The 16,061-nt window shown below is 42.4% G+C and overlaps 1 protein-coding gene across 1 annotated transcript in view; it reads right to left on the bottom strand.

Annotated features, from left to right (window-relative positions):
• Positions 1-16,061, bottom strand: part of MNAT1 (MNAT1 component of CDK activating kinase) — a 375,378-nt gene that overhangs the window by 70,761 nt on the left and 288,556 nt on the right. The window contains exon 7 of the mRNA XM_030214362.1: positions 7,198-7,319. Within this exon, the coding sequence (XP_030070222.1) occupies positions 7,198-7,319 (122 nt within the window). The remainder of the gene's footprint in view (positions 1-7,197; positions 7,320-16,061) is intronic.

Genomic DNA, 16,061 nt, shown 5'->3' with positions numbered 1-16,061 from the left:
CCGTTATCAGAGGGTTAGATGTGGGGCGCGCATGACATCAGAGGAGAAAGGAGCTCTATTAGCCTCCCAGAAAGCGCTGAACGAATTACTGCACCAGAGGGTGGTAAAGTCCCATAAGTACTATCAATATCAATATTTCATTCATGGTAATAAAGCTGGGGCGTTGCTGGGGAGATTGATACGTGGAAAACGGGGCTGTCAGGGAATTTTGGAAGTCAAAGATGAGGGTGGCCGACTTCTCAGGGAATCAAAGGACATTGCTAATTGTTTTAAGAGGTATTATGAAAAACTATATAGGGAGCCTACAGAGATAATGCAAGATAGAACGCTTTACTTAATCAATCAAGCCCTGCCGCAGATTTCAGATTCCCAGAAAGAGTACCTAAATGGCCCCATTACGGAAGGCGAGTTGATGCTGGCGCTTCAGCAGAGCAATATCCAAAAAGCACCGGGGCCTGATGGGTACACCATTGCCTACTACAAGTTAGTCCAAGAACAGGTGACACTTCCTTTGTTAAATCTTTACAATGAGATGGTTACCTCCGGGGTAATGTCTGATACATTGAATGTGGCAAAAGTGATAGTACTACCAAAGCCAGGGAAGGATAGTACTGAAGTAGGGTCATACAGGCCCATTTCCCTATTAAATTGTGATGTAAAAATCTACGCCAAGATCTTGGCCAACCGTCTGGCCAGGGTTCTGCCAGACTTGATTGCATCCCCGCAGGTGGGATTTGTGAAGGGAAGATCGGTGGGGAGCAATGTCCGGGCGCTCTTGGCATCCCTGGAGATTATGGAGAGGCAGAAAAGGCCCTCTCTGCTGGTCAGTTTCGACGCAGAGAAGGCCTTTGATCATGTCGTTTGGAATTTTGTGTTTACAGTAATGGAAAAGGTTGGGGTGGACGGTCATTTTCGTACTGCAGTAAGGGCACTCTATTTTAACCCGCAGGCATTCATGTGGGTCAATGGGGAACAATCGGCATTGTTTAAGATCAGAAGAGGCACCCGGCAAGGGTGTCCATTGTCCCCGTTGTTGTTTGTGCTCGCTCTGGACCCATTGATTAGGGAAATCGTGTCCCACCCAGAGGTGGAGGGGGTGCGGTGGGGCTCCTCCATGTTTAAGGTGTCTGCATTTGCAGACGACATATTAGTACATCTTACTCACCCCGGTCGATTGTTACGTGCTCTGCTGGAACTGTTTCAGGAGTATGGCGACTTTGCAGGGCTCAAAATAAATTACTCTAAATCGTTGGCACTGACAGCTCATGCAAGTGTAAAGACAGAATGGGGGGCTGGATTCCCGCTCAAGTGGGCTTCGGATTTCATTCCGTATTTGGGGGTGAAGATCTCTATGAGAACCTCCATGTTGTATCAACTAAATTTCACTAATCTACTAGTTAAAATGAAGGGTAGACTGAATAGGTGGGGGACTCTACCACTTACACTGCATGGGCGGATACATTTATTTCGCATGGTTGAATTTCCGAGGTGGCTATATACATTCCAGGTGCTGCCCTTGCGGCTTAAATGCAAAGATCTCAATCAGTTGTACCGACATCTGAGGAGGTTTGTGTGGAGAAATGCGAAGCCGAAAATTCCACTGACATTACTCATGGGTCCATGGAGGGAGGGAGGCATGGGCCTTCCAAATGTCCGCAGATATAATCAGGCCTGTCTATTGAGACACTTGGGGGACTGGTTGTTAGGGAGGCAAGATTACACACCACGGAGAATGGAGTATGATTTTTTTAAGCCATTCCATCCGCATTATCTACTGCATGGGGATAGGAGAGTGATACCGGCCTATATTCGTCACAGTATACTTTTGGGCCCCTTAAGGGAGGTGTGGAGAGATTTGAATAAGACATGGGGCTTGGAGGCAGATGTCTCGGATTTATTGCCATTGCAGGATAACCCACAATTTGTCCCCGGTACAGAGAACAAAATATTTCATAGATGGGCGATACTGGGGATTACGAGACTGGAGCACGTATTAGATGCAAGGGGGAAGATCCTATCTTTGGGAGCTTTGGGAGTAGGTATAAGTATGAACCATATATTTGCATACCATCAGCTAGCTCACTACGTCCGGTCTTTGGACCAAAGTAAATTGGGGAGTGGTCACGGGCGTAGGCTTAGGGCCTTTTTTGGGATGATCACAGGAGACAGGCTGTCAGTTTCAAGCTTGCAAAAAGCCATAGGGGAGCTGGAAGGAGAGAGAGACACGTCCGCTATTTGTCAACGATGGGCAGGGGACCTGGGGCAACCACATTTACAGTTAGATTTCCGTAAACTGATAGCACGTGTCCCTCAGGTATCAGTAAATGCAGGCCTTCGGGAGTGCCAATACCGGATCGTGTATAGAGCATATATGGCCAAAAGTCAACTGTTCAAATTTGGGGGGGTTACGGACCCGCTATGTATGAAATGTGAGCAGGGGGAGGGTACGTTGGTGCATTCTCTTTGGGCATGCCATAAGATTCAGGCTTTTTGGAAGCAGTTAATCCAATATCTTGAATCTTTGGTGCATCTTCGGATTCCATTTTCGCCTCAGGGGATATTAGTGGACAAATATGAAGTATTTAGGCTTCACGGTAAGGGGACCCAGCAGCTCATTCGCAAAGCAAGTCTGGTCGGGAAAAAGATCATAATGGGCGTCTGGACGAACGAGTCTCCACCAGATTTCTGGCATTGGAGGAACAAGTTCCATGACCTTCTTTTAATGGAGCACAGGGGAGTAGGGTCTTCCCCCAAGAGGCGGAAAGCATTTCTGGCAGTTTGGGAACCCTACATACAATCACTGTCACCAAAAGCTTGCAGTTTAATATTCAATAAGCTCTGAAAGGGGAACTCAGTAGGCACACACATGGGAGAGGAGGGACACAGGGGGACATACAAGGTTGGTCAATAACCAAGTATGTGTTAAGACAGCAGTATAGGGCTCTCATGTAATATGTTGTAAACCGGTACCCTCGGGCGGCATTTCATTTGGAATAGATATAAGTCAGAAGAGGGTACAGGAAGGCATAGGGGGAGGGGGGAGGGGGGCTAGTGGGAGGGGGAGGGGAAGACAAGCATGGGAGGGGGAGGGGAGCAATCATAGGAGAAATGTACTCAATGGTTAGATATTGCAGTGCTAGTTGAGGATTATTTGCGGTATGTTTTCATGATGTAACACTGTAAGTGTAGTTCTGGTTTCTGCAATTTATAAACTGAGTTATATATATATAAGAAGTTGTGATCTGTAAGAGGGAAGATGGGGGGGAGGGGGGAGAAAATAGAAGAAAAGTTTGATGGTAGACAGTTTCTTTCTGTTTAAGAAGATCACGCATCTGCATCTTGTATTACAAATTTGCCTGTTAGTTGGAAATGTGTGCTTATTTACTATCAATAAAAAACGTTGGAACAAAAAAAAAAAAAATGGCTGGGTATCTGCTAAGAAAGTTTCTCCCATTGTCAACCAAATGTACCAGATTGAGAATTGGGGGTGGGGAGGAATTTTATAAAGCATTTTCACATGTAAAGAGGTTAAACATGCAGAAAAGAGCTCTTATGAAATTGGTATATGCACATAAAAAAGTAAGGTTATTAGCAGCACATTAGCTTACTATACTGGCCTGCCTATTTTATTTAAACACCCTCCAGCACACCCTCTTCAATCCTCTCAAAATTCTCTGATATCTGTCCCCATCACCTACTAAGCCTGACTGCACTTGCCTGTCAGCTTTTTGTTACATTGCTCTAGTCTTGCAAAATCCCCTCACATTAGATCTGCTTACAGAAAGCAATTAAAGCAAATTAGAAAAAAAAAATCTTAAGACTCTTCTCTCTTGCCTTGGCATCCACTTAGGGGTCAATATTCAACTAGCGGTGGTCAATGTTTTTTTTTGGCTGCTAGAAGCAGTTTCCCCACGTATTCAATGCCAGGCCATGTTCAGGCACCGACATTGAATATTCAGGTTTACACTAATGCTTATCCAGTTAAATACAAAATTCAGAATTTAACCAGATAAAGACAGAACTGTGTTCTATGCTTTCCTATTTATCTGGTTAAATGATGAATATAGGCACTTAACCAGATAAGAGCCAAGACTGTCCCTGGACCGCCCATAAAATACCTGGTTTTGGCATAGGCGCTAACTGGGTATATTCAGTGGCACTATCCAATTAAGTGCCACTGAATATACCGTTTCTTTTTTTTTTTTTAATTATGATATTTATATCCCGCATTAGCCCAAGTAGAACTCCGGTTCAATGTGGTTTACATAACAATTAGAAAAACATGAACATGTTCAAAATATATTAACAGAAAATTAAATATATCATATAATATTAGACCAATCAAACTTGAGTTAGGTACAGATGTAATTAAATACTTAGTGATTTAAGCTAGATAATTGAAATACGGAGGAAACAGGTAAAAGGCTAGGATTAACTAGGATAGACAGGAGTAGTGGGAGGTGGGAAAAGGTAAAAATTAATGCCACAGAGTTTATTTGAGAAGAGTGCTTATTTCCTTAAAGGCTAGACTGAAGAAATGAGTTTTCAATAGACTTCGGAATAACAAATAATCATCGGTTCGGTGTATTTGATGGGTTTAGGTAAGAAGTTCCAAATTTTAGTGCCTTGATATGAAAAGTTAGCAGTATGGATTGTTTTGTAGGTTACTTTCTTACAATTCAGGAAATGTAGGATAAGATTATTTTCTATATGATTTAGAGGCATTACGTGAGGGTAATTCAATAAGGTTGTTTGAGTATATTGAGACCAAACCATACAAAAGTTTGTGAATGAAGGTACATAGCTTGAATGACATTCTATCTTTTATTGGCAGCCAATGCAAATCGTACAGAAGGGGGGGTTGCATTGGTGAAGCATGGTAGTTTGAATATCAGACATGAGGCAGTGTTTTGAGCGGGTTGTAGTTTTTTTTAGGCGATCCCCTTTAAGTCCAGCGTAAATAGAGTTGCAGTAATCAAATTTTGTTAGGATTAGGGATTGAACTAGGGTACAGAAGACTGATTTTGCGAACAATGGTCTTAGTCTCTTCAATTTCCATAATGAATTGAAGACACTTGAGACCACTTTGGAAATCTGGTTATCTAGAGTGAGGAATTGGTCAGTTGTGACTCCTAAGATTTTCATAGTTGTTAGCCCTGGACAAGCAATTTAAATGGCCAGGAGCCTCTCCTGGCCGTTTAGATTGCTTTGAGTATCGACCCAATAATTATCTGTGGCAGCAATTGGTCATTTTGCTTTAGTCTGTTATTTCTACATTGTTCTCTCTCTGTATTTTTAACCCTTTTTTTCTGGTACTTTTGTTCCTGATATGTTCTTGAACAGCGATATATCAAATACAAATCAATCAATCAATAAACATACTTTTATGCAGGGACTCCCAGGAATTGAGGGGGTCTTTTACTAAAGCTTAGCTCGAGTTATCTGCAGCAGGGCTCATAGGAATAAAATGGGCCCTGCTGCAGATAACTCGAGCTAAGCTTTAGTAAAAGATCCCCTTAGTTGGGTATGGACCTATATAAACAGAATACCTACACACATTTACCCTTTCTTTGGAGCAGGTGTAGATATGTTCAAGAGCATTTGTGTGCTATCAGGACTGGTTCTGGGTGCCTACTCTATAAAAGGAAAACCAAAAATCACAAATCCTCTACAAAGTACAAGGAAAAAGTAACAAACCCAAATGAATGTAAACCCTTTACTGTAGATGGAATGAGGGTCCATGAGGATACATTAGCCTCATAAGAGCACATATTTAAGCTGTGCTGAGAACTGATAGAAAATGAAAACTGATAATTAACTTGGTTTACCCTCACACTTACTTTTCAGAGGCATTTAACCAGTTAATGCCACTGAAAATAACTGGTTAGCATCAAACTGAAAACTGGCTATTTTGGGAGTGTTCCAGGGGTAGAGTCAGCACTTGGACAATTAAATGCCAATATTCAGGGCTTAACTGGCCAAAGTACTGTAACTGCGTAAACAGAATTGCATAAAAGTCAATCCTATCTTTATGTGGTGCCCCATAGCTGAATACTGCACTTAACAGGATATATGTTAGCTGGCTCCGCAAACCTGGAAACTCAATGCCAAAGCCCAGACATGACCCAGCATTGAATATCCAGGTTTAATTGCCAGCAGCTGAATATACCCCCTAAATGGATAGTGGTGGCAGCACTTAGTGGTAAATGTGTGTATACAGCGATACTGAATACCTATATTAATATAAACATCATGGCAGTCATTTAAATGAATAAGCTGCCTGCTGATACTGAAAATTACCCCCAGTGCTTCTTGTACCTGTTGGGTATTAGATATAAATATATTTGCAAATTGTTGCGTGAGCTCATTTTTTGGAACTTGGAAAAAATTGTAGCCCTAAATGGAAGAATCATAACTGGGCAGACTGGATGGGCCAAGCTGGTCTTTATCTGCCATCATTTGCTCTGCTCTGTTAGTATAAAGTCAAGAGAACTTCTTGCAAAGAAAGCTGCAGACTTAGAAGAAAAATATTCAATGGACTTATCAGAAAATAATGAACTGAAGGCCACTACAGCACAGGAATTACAAAACAGTTCATTTGTGACTCAGTCAACTGCTCTTCTTCAGAGGATGATGCTTCCCATCCATAGTTAAGTGCTGTGGGCTTCTGTATGTTTGAGATTTCCCTGAAGATCACGTGTCATCTTTATAGTTGTCAACCAAAGCCGTAAGACACATTTCCTGACATGGCTTCACACAGCACTGAAGTTGAGCTAGTCCTGGCTTTGTACTTTTTTTTTTTTTACATTTTTCAGAAAGTTATTTCATGGCTGACAGAAAATATAATCTTTTTCCATGGCTAAGGGCCCAACTGTTATTTTTATTGGATTGGTGCTGGCTAAAGAGAGGCTAGTCTTTTTTGGTACTGTGCAGGAAAAAAAAAAAAAAGAGTTGTTTCATTTCAAATGCCAATGAAAATGTTAAAAAATATTCAAGCCCAGCTCTCCATAGATCTATAAAGTGCAGAAAACTAAAAGATATCAGTTTATCTACCCAAGTAAAACAATGTTTGAGCAGGAACTCTAATGTTTCACCAAAGAAAAACAATATGAGTAAAAGACTTTCTAGCACATAATAAAAAGATTCATAATACTGCAAAATATTTAAATTAAATAAGTTGTTCAGTTTCATACTTACCCCAGCCTTCCCAGCTGCTCAAGCTTTGGAACTTGTGGGCCATAGGTTTCTATTTGAAGTGGCTGATACTCATACAAAGCTTCCTCAAGCTTTGTTATAGGTGCTGATGAGAAGAGGTGACCCTATTAAAGAAAACAAGAGAAAAGAGAAAATTCTTACCAGTAGATTTTTATGGCCAGATGCAAGTTAGTAGTATAAGCCTGCATATGCAGAAAGCATATTGTCCAATATATCAACCATTTCCTGATTGTAATTAGATTTTTATGTAGTGAGACCGACAGTATGGAATTGTAATGGTTGGTTAGCTATAATTCTTTGGAAACAAAAAGTTTATTAAAGTCAGACTGGTTGCAAGATTCCAGCTGTTTTCTAATGTCAATAGTGAAATCATTAGGTAGGAATTTAATTTATCAAATGTAATATCAAACAAATGGATCTAAGAAAGACTATTAGATTTTATAACTAATGATTCCCTGATAGTTCAGATTTGTAAGGCATTACTCTAATTCTTTCAAGCACTGTTTTGCATGCTACTGCACGCCCATTAACTTTCATAGAAAAAAAAACATATTTTCTCTCGTTAAAAATTATTTCAGTGCATTTCCTTTTATGAACAACAAAAAGCAATCCTGTAAAGAAAAAAAAACTTGACTTCCCTAAGACCTTTTTTTGACCAAGCAGTTTCCTTTGAATCTTTTACACTTCCAACTTAATCTGAATCAGGGCAAGGATATGGTACCATGTGTCTTCATTCACAACTATCTGGAGATCTTGTATAACCTGTTTAATGATTATAAACATAAGGAGGCTCACAACAATAAAAACAATCATTCATAAATACATATGAATAGTAAAAATATGTATAAAGACAAAAACAAGAACATTATATACCAATATATAAAAATCACCAAACATATATAGGCCCTATTTTTTAAGCTACATAAGCAGCTTAACACAGGAGGGTGCAATCAAACCTTTTGGGCTAGGTAGCAGCTTTACTGCTGTATTTTGCAAACGCTGAAGATGCCTGGAATTTGTAGACGTGATGCCTACATAAACTGTGTTGATGTAATCTAGTCTGTGACAAATATGTAGATCTATAGTATTTAGATGTGGTTTACTCCATCACTGGTGGATACTAGAACAAAGAATATAGGTGCCCTCTGAGAAACTGCTAGAGAGGCAACAAAGGCATGGTCACTCTTACACCTGTCCTCGTGGGGTTCTTTAGAAGTCATAATAATGGTAATAACATCTAAAATACTATGTGTGCTCCTGTCACGCTTCACACGAAACACTGGATAGTGAGCCCTTGGGCTACTGCCAAGGACGGCAGCGGCAGGAGGAACACCCACCGGAACAGGAGCCACAGCAGAGACCAGGAAGATAGTCCACAAACCCAGCAGAACCGGGGCCAGGCAAATAAAGTCAAGGTCCAGCTCCAGGCACAGGTTCCAAGGCAGGCGGCAAGCAAAGTCCGAGTCCAGGTCCAGGCAAAGGTTCAAAGGCAGGCGGCAAGCAAAGTCAAAGGTTCAAAGGCAGGCGGCAAGCAAAGTCAAAGTCCAGGTCCAGGCACTAGGTTCAAAGGCAGAAACTGAAAGTAGCAAAAGCACAGCAACAAACAACCACAGAAGACACACCTCTGAGGACCTCTGTTGTAAGGCAAACTAGAAACACTTCCAGGTGGTTAATAAAGGCCAACAGCCAGGGAGTTCACCAGGTACGGAAACAGCTTAGTTCCAAAACGTCTCGAGACCAACTGGCAGGCTAGAAAATCCGGACCGGACCGGCATGACTTCTGGAACCGGGAAAACCATCAACAGACAGTCCATTGCAACCACCAGGTCTGACCACCAGAGGGCGAGATGAATGAGAGCATGATACCGGGGCAGAGTCATAACAGTACCTCCCTCTCAAGCCCTCCCCCCCCCCCCCCGGACCTCTCGGGTAATCTAGGTCTCCATGGATATCTCTGATGGAATCTGTTGTTGAGTTTAAGCGAGTGATCCATAATCCTTGTACTAGACTTGGGCCTTGAGACGGTCAATTGTAGACCGGACTGGAGCTTGTACATCGAGTTGGCCCGAGTGCCCAGCACCGAAGCAGGGCTACCCGCCATGATTCGCTGGGGACTCCTCTATGAGGCTTGAGATCTCCGATCATCATGGCTGTCCTGAGCCTTAAGACCTGAATCCTGTCCTCGAGGAGAGGCATAGGATAACCCGCCTCAAGGGATCTTCTTAGAACTCCTGATGGCGGAACGCTGGGGTTTGGACGCCTTGCCAACTCCAGCTTGGAATTGGCTGATCGGGGGCGCCATGCACAGTGCAGATTCATTCCAGCAACATCCGAGTTCTGGGACTGTGAATTACTAATATCAGTCCAGGCATCTGATTCTTGGTCTTGTCGTTTGCTGTCAATCTCACTCTTTCTGTGGAGCAACGTTCTCAGTTACGCTCCTGGAACCGAATATCAATTGTAGTGCAGAGTCTAATCAGGTCATCCAATCCTGTAGGAAGATCACGTCCAGCTAGCTCATCCTTAATTTGGGGCACCAAACCCTGCCAAAAGGTTGCGACCAGGCTCTCATTATTCCAAGTTAACTCAGAAGCCAGGGTGCGGAACTGAATTGCATAGTCGCCCAAAGTCCGCATTCCCTGCTTTAATCTCAAAAGTGCTGACGTTGCGGAGGTAACTTTCCTAGGCTCCTCAAACACTCATCTAAATTGATCCAGGAAATTGCAGAGGTCATGGGTCACTGGGTCATTCTTCTCCCACAAAGGGGACGCCCAGGCCAGAGCCTGTCCAGACAATAGCGACATAATATAGGCTATCTGAGTTCTTTCAATAGGAAAGTCCCGAGCTTGAAGCTCAAAAATTATAGCACACTGATTGAGAAAACCCCTACAGTCTTTAGGATTCCCATCATATCTTCGGGGTGACTTCAGACGGATACCTGGCCTTACCAGAGCTGCCGCCGGTCCTGAGTCTGAATCTGGAGGAGCCACCCCGGAAGATGTCCTTGGTCCTGTGGGGTTAAGGTGCACATATTGGCTTAACAACTGTACCTGTGCATTCACTTCGTTATACAGTTTTATAAACTGCTATCGCACCGGTGGGTGATTCTTCCGAGCTCATGGCCTTGCAATTTGTCATGCTTCACACGAAACACTGGATAGTGAGCGCTTGGGCTACTGCCGAGGATGGCAGCAGCGGCAGGAGGAACACCCACCGGAACAGGAGCCACAGCAGAGAACAAGAAGATAGTCCACAAATCCAGCAGAACCGGGGCCAGGCAAATAAAGTCAAGGTCCAGCTCCAGGCACAGGTTCCAAGGCAGGCGGCAAGCAAAGTCCGAGTCCAGGTCCAGGTCCAGGCAAAGGTTCAAAGGCAGGCGGCAAGCAAAGTCAATGTCCAGGTCCAGGCACTAGGTTCAAAGGCAGAAACTGAAAGTAGCAAAAGCACAGCAACAAACAACCACAGAAGACACACCTCTGAGGACCTCTGTTGCAAGGCAAACTAGAAACACTTCCAGGTGGTTAATAAAAGCCAACAGCCAAGGAGTTCACCAGGTACGGAAACAGCTTAGTTCCAAAAAGTCTCGAGACCAACTGGCAGGCTAGAAAACCCGGACCGGACCGGCATGACTTCTGGAACCGGGAAAACCATCAACAGACAGTCCATTGTGACCACCAGGTCTGACCACCAGGGGGCGAGATGAATGAGAGCATGATACCGGGGCAGAGTCATAACAGCTCCAAATGCCCCCAACAGTCCTGTTGCAAGTGCTATATACGAAACTAGAGTTGCTTTTGATTAAGTTTCTATGGAAAAGTAAGCCCCCCTCTCCGAATCACCCTTAATAGATTAACATAGTAACATAGTAAATGATAGCAGATAAAGACCTGAACGGTCCATCCACTCTGCCCAACAAGATAAACTCATTTTACATGGTTTGTAATACTTTATATGTATACCCAAGTTTTATTTCTCACTGCCTTTCTCAGGGCACAGACCGTAAAAGTCTGCCCAGCACTGTTCCTGTACTAAAAGATCTGAAGCTAACATTGAAGCTCCTTAAAATTTACACTCCAGCCCATCCATATCTATTCAGTCACGATCAGGGCACAGACCGTAGAAGTCCGCCCTGCACTGGTTTTACTCTCCAAATACCGGTGTCGCCACCCAATCTCCGCTAAGATTCCGTAGATCCATTCCTTCTAAACAGGATTCCTTTGTGTTTATCCCACATATGTTTGAATTCCATTACCGTTTTCATCTCCACCACCAAATCAACAAAGAACAATAGCATGGTCAACTTCCCAGATTTTACAAAGTATCACTCCACCTTTCTCCTGTGGCAAGGGAGACAGTGGATTAAAGATACAGATCAAGCTGAAAAAACTATTTGGTTAGGGGTAGAGGAGCAGTTGATAAAACCAATACCTATCAAGATGCAGGCAGAGATGATCTCCTCTCCTCACCCCTGATGAATTTCAAGATGTTATGCCAATTATGGCCACCAATTGGTCATTCTAGGAGTTAATACAATGTTTAGATGCTTCTGATAGGTACCCAAGTAATACACCCCTCTGGCACAATAGAAAAATCAAAGTAAATAAACCACTTAATTGGAAGGATTGGCAAAATAAAGGTATAAGGACTATTGGGCAACTACTAGAGAGAAGTAATTTTAGACTCTTTATAACTCTTAGCAGAGCTGCAAAGAGAATATAGTTTGCCTATAACACAATATTTTCATTCGGTAAAGCTGCAGCATGCTACTAAGGTATAAGGAAGCTAGATGATTATGTTACTAATATCTAATATAATAAAACTCACCCTCAACGTTCTAAAGACACTGACGTCACTTCCTTCAAAAACAAAACAGGTTCGTAAATTCGTGGTGGTGAAGCCACCGAAATCGCTCAGGCTAGGGGCCCCGCCCTCACGTTAAATGTCATGACATCGAGGGTGGAGCAATGGCATCCGGTGTGTCAAACAGATGTGGAGCAATGGCGTCGGAACAACGAAGGGGTCCGTAGGTAGGGAGGGAGAAGGGGGCGACGAAGGGGTCGGTAGGTAGGGAGGGAGGAAAACTTTGCTAGCGCCCGTTTCATTTCCTCCTGAAACGGGCCTGTTTTACTAGTTTGTATATAAAGCTGACCATTTTATGTATATGCCATATAATCTTAGATTCGGAGAGCAAAATGTCCTAAATCTCAAAAATTCAATTCATTTTGCTAAGGATATTAATGGGAGAGAACTGGTCACTGAATTTATAGAATTAAACAAACGAATCCTCAACTGCCAAGGAGGATCTACATAGATGACCTCTCCATGATTGTTTTCTATCACAGGTTTCACAAATAGCCTGAAGCTCACTGACCCTGTGAGCTGAAGTAACAGCCACCAAAAAGAAGTCCTTCTGGGTCAAGTACTTCAGATGACAGAAATCAAGTGGCTCAAAAGGAGCTTTCATCAGCTGGGTGAGGACAACGCTGAGGTCCCATGAAACAGGCGGAGGGTTTACAGGGGGCTTTGTCAAAAGCAAACTGTTCATGAAGCGAACTAGAGGCTGTCCAGAGATGGCTTTATCCTCTACACCAGTGTTTCCCAAGTCCAGTCGTAGAGTACCCCTTGCCAGTCAGGTTGCCAGGATATCCACAATGAATATGCATGAAAAAGATTTGCATATATTGGATGCAGTGTATGAAAATCAAGTTCATGCATATTCATTGTGGATATCCTGACAACCTGCTGGCTTGCTTGGACCTGAGTGACAAGAGTGTCTGTCCTCGACACAGGGAGAAAAGCCAATGACTGCTGCATGTCTAGCAGGGTTCTGATGAACTCCAATTGCTAAATGGAATGGAGATGGGACTTGGGGTAGTTTAAAATGAACCCTAGTAGCTCTAACATCCGAATAGTTCTCCGCATAGACTCCTGAGCACCGTCCTTCGACGTGCTCTTTACCAGCCAATCGTCCAGATAGGGGAATACATGGCCTCCCAGTCTGCGTAGTGATGCTGCGACTACTGCAAGACACTTGGTGAAAACCCTGGAAGCCGACGTGAGGCCAAAAGGTAACAAGAGGTACTTAAAGTGATGTTTCCCCAGCCGAAACTGGAGATACTTCCTGTGAACTGGAAGTATCGGGATGTGAGTGTAAGCATCCAGAGAACATAGTCAATCATTTTTCTGAATCATGGGGAGAAGGGTGCACAGGGAAACCATCCAGAACTTTTCTTTGAATGGGGATTTGTTCAGGGCCCTTAGGTCTAGGATGGGATGAATCCCCCCTGTTTTCTTCTGCACAACGAAGTACCTGGAATACAATCCCTGACCTTCTTCCCCTGGTGGAACAGGTTTGATCACAGGGGCCTTTAGAAGTGCGGAGCGTTCCTCTGTAAGAACTTGCTTGTGTTGAAAGCAGAAGGATGACACTCTCGGTGGGCAATTTGGTGGTCTTTGATGCCAATGCAGGGCGTAACCAAGATGGCCTATTTGAACAACCCAACGGTCGAAGGTTAAAAGGGGCCACTTTTCCTGGAATAAACTCAGCCTCCCCCACTTGATAGGTCATCTGGGATTGTCACCTTTACTGTGGCTATGCTCTGCTAGAGCCAGTCAAAACTTGTCCCTGGCTTTGACTGGGGAGCTGGCTGGGCCTGGGGCACACACTGTTGACGAGAACAAGGGTTTTGGGGTTGAGCCTGCTGAAGAGCGTACCTATGCAGTAGGGACCCCTCTTTGACTTGTCCCAAAACCTCCTGGATGAGGAGGAAGGTGAAGACGTCCAGCAGGAGAGAGTGTCAATGGTGTCAGTGTGTTTCTTGATGAGGTCTGCGACCTCCTCTACCATGTCTCTAAAAATGTTATCTCCCCAGCATGTGGCGTCCTCCAATATCTGCTAGACCGCATGGTCCAAGTCAGAAACATGTGTCATGAGAATCTACGCATCGCTATACTCTGGGCAGAGATTAATATTAACATTAACAATGTAACTTGTATTCCACTAACACCTTGCGGTTCTAAGCAGATCACAATTCAAAAGAAGCTGGACATATGCAGAAAACTAGAATAGTAATTAATAAAATTTACATTCTCATATAAAATCTGAGTCCATACAAATTATCTAGATTGCAAAACACATTTATGGAACAGATAGGTTTTTATAAGTTTCTGAAATTGAAAATAGCTTGAAGTAGAAAGTAAAAGAGTGTGAGCATCTTTAACCAGACAAGCTGCTTGAAAAAAGAAAAAGGGTGTCTAATAATCTAAATCTTTTCACATTTTTTTAGAAGAGGAAAATTAAATAGAGATGTTGATCTTGTAGATCTAGTTTTTTGAGAAAAAGTGTGACCTAAAAGACAGAGAGGAGCTAATCGATGGATTACTTTGTGAATAAGACAGTAGAATTTAAATTGAACTCTAGCATGAACTGGTAACCAATGACTCTTTATAAAGAACTGAGATATACTTTCAGACTTTTTCAAAGAATAAATCAAACAAAGTGCAGTGTTCTCAACTGTCTGCAGTCACTTAAGTAGTTGTTTTGAGACACCCAAGTAGATGGCATTACAATAATCCAACATACTCAAAGTCAGAGATTGTACTATTAAATAGTTTAACTCATCTCTTTGAAAACATTTACTGCAAAGACCAAAACACATGAATTCACACACACTAATAGAAAAGCACCAATACACTCTCTTCTGAATTCTCTTCCCCATACTTTCACTACACTTAAAACTCCACCCACAGATAAAATTGTTACACCCTAATGTTCTCTCGCTATTGTTCTATCGCCCTATCATTTCCCCATTGTTACATTCCATTGTTCTATTCCCAGATGATATTTTGACTTTGACTTCCCATAACTCTTCACAATGTACCCCATAATCGTACTGTGACCAATTGTATTTCGATCATTCTCAATGTATTGTAAGCCACACTGAGCCCGCAAATAGGTGGGAAAATGTGGGATACAAATGCAATAAAATAAATAAATAAATAACTTTACAAAATTTCAAAAAGCCTGAAAACCATTTATAAACCTTCTAACACCCAGACTGCTTGTCCTCGGAGAAAATGGAGTTACATGAGAACAGCAAGAATAATGCAAAAGAAATGCAAGATTCTATTGGCAATGTAGAGAAAACAGACTTTATTTTAAAACTCTGTTCATTCTACTTAGATTCATAATAGTGGGTTATAGCTAAGTAAATGGCTGTACTGCTCTTTATCCAAATTTCATCCATGTATTACATAGATATCATATATGAACACAGCATGAAAAGTGGCCTTATGCAAATAGTCTTTTAAAGGTTAGTATGGCCACAAAAAAGGCATGCATCTTATTACAAAGGGATGGAAGAAGAGAGCTCTCTAAAGGGGAAAAAGCTTATGAATGGGCAAATTGACATTTTGTACTGCTATACTAAGAAGCCCCATAATAATAATAATAAACAAAAGTAAAACAGAACTGCTGTGGATATCACAGTTCAGTCGCATTCATGGAAGCACACATGCTCTGTCATTAATTCCTCTAAGACTCAGTAAGGAAAATAAAATTTGCAAACCACATGCTGAAATCACGTATCCCATTGTTATAATCCTTTGGCAGAGGTTAAGCTTCAGCTGTGACTGAATAGCCAGTGGTCAGAATATAGACATTTCTCTCAACAGGCTTGTGAACAAGTTAGGGCAACCTAAACCATGTGGCACTTTATTTCAAATAGAAGGACATATATTATGCTTAAAGTACATGCACATACACATCCTCACACAAACCCAAAGAGTGGGGTAAAGCATGCATAGCATAGCTCATGGAATTCTTTAGGGGTGGTGTGGCAGTTACA

The sequence above is a fragment of the Microcaecilia unicolor genome, chromosome 9 (genome assembly GCF_901765095.1).
Source record: "Microcaecilia unicolor chromosome 9, aMicUni1.1, whole genome shotgun sequence".
Taxonomy (NCBI): Eukaryota; Metazoa; Chordata; class Amphibia; order Gymnophiona; family Siphonopidae; genus Microcaecilia; species Microcaecilia unicolor.
The sequence above is the reverse complement of the archived record's forward strand: the minus strand, read 5'-3'. Positions and strand labels throughout refer to the sequence as shown.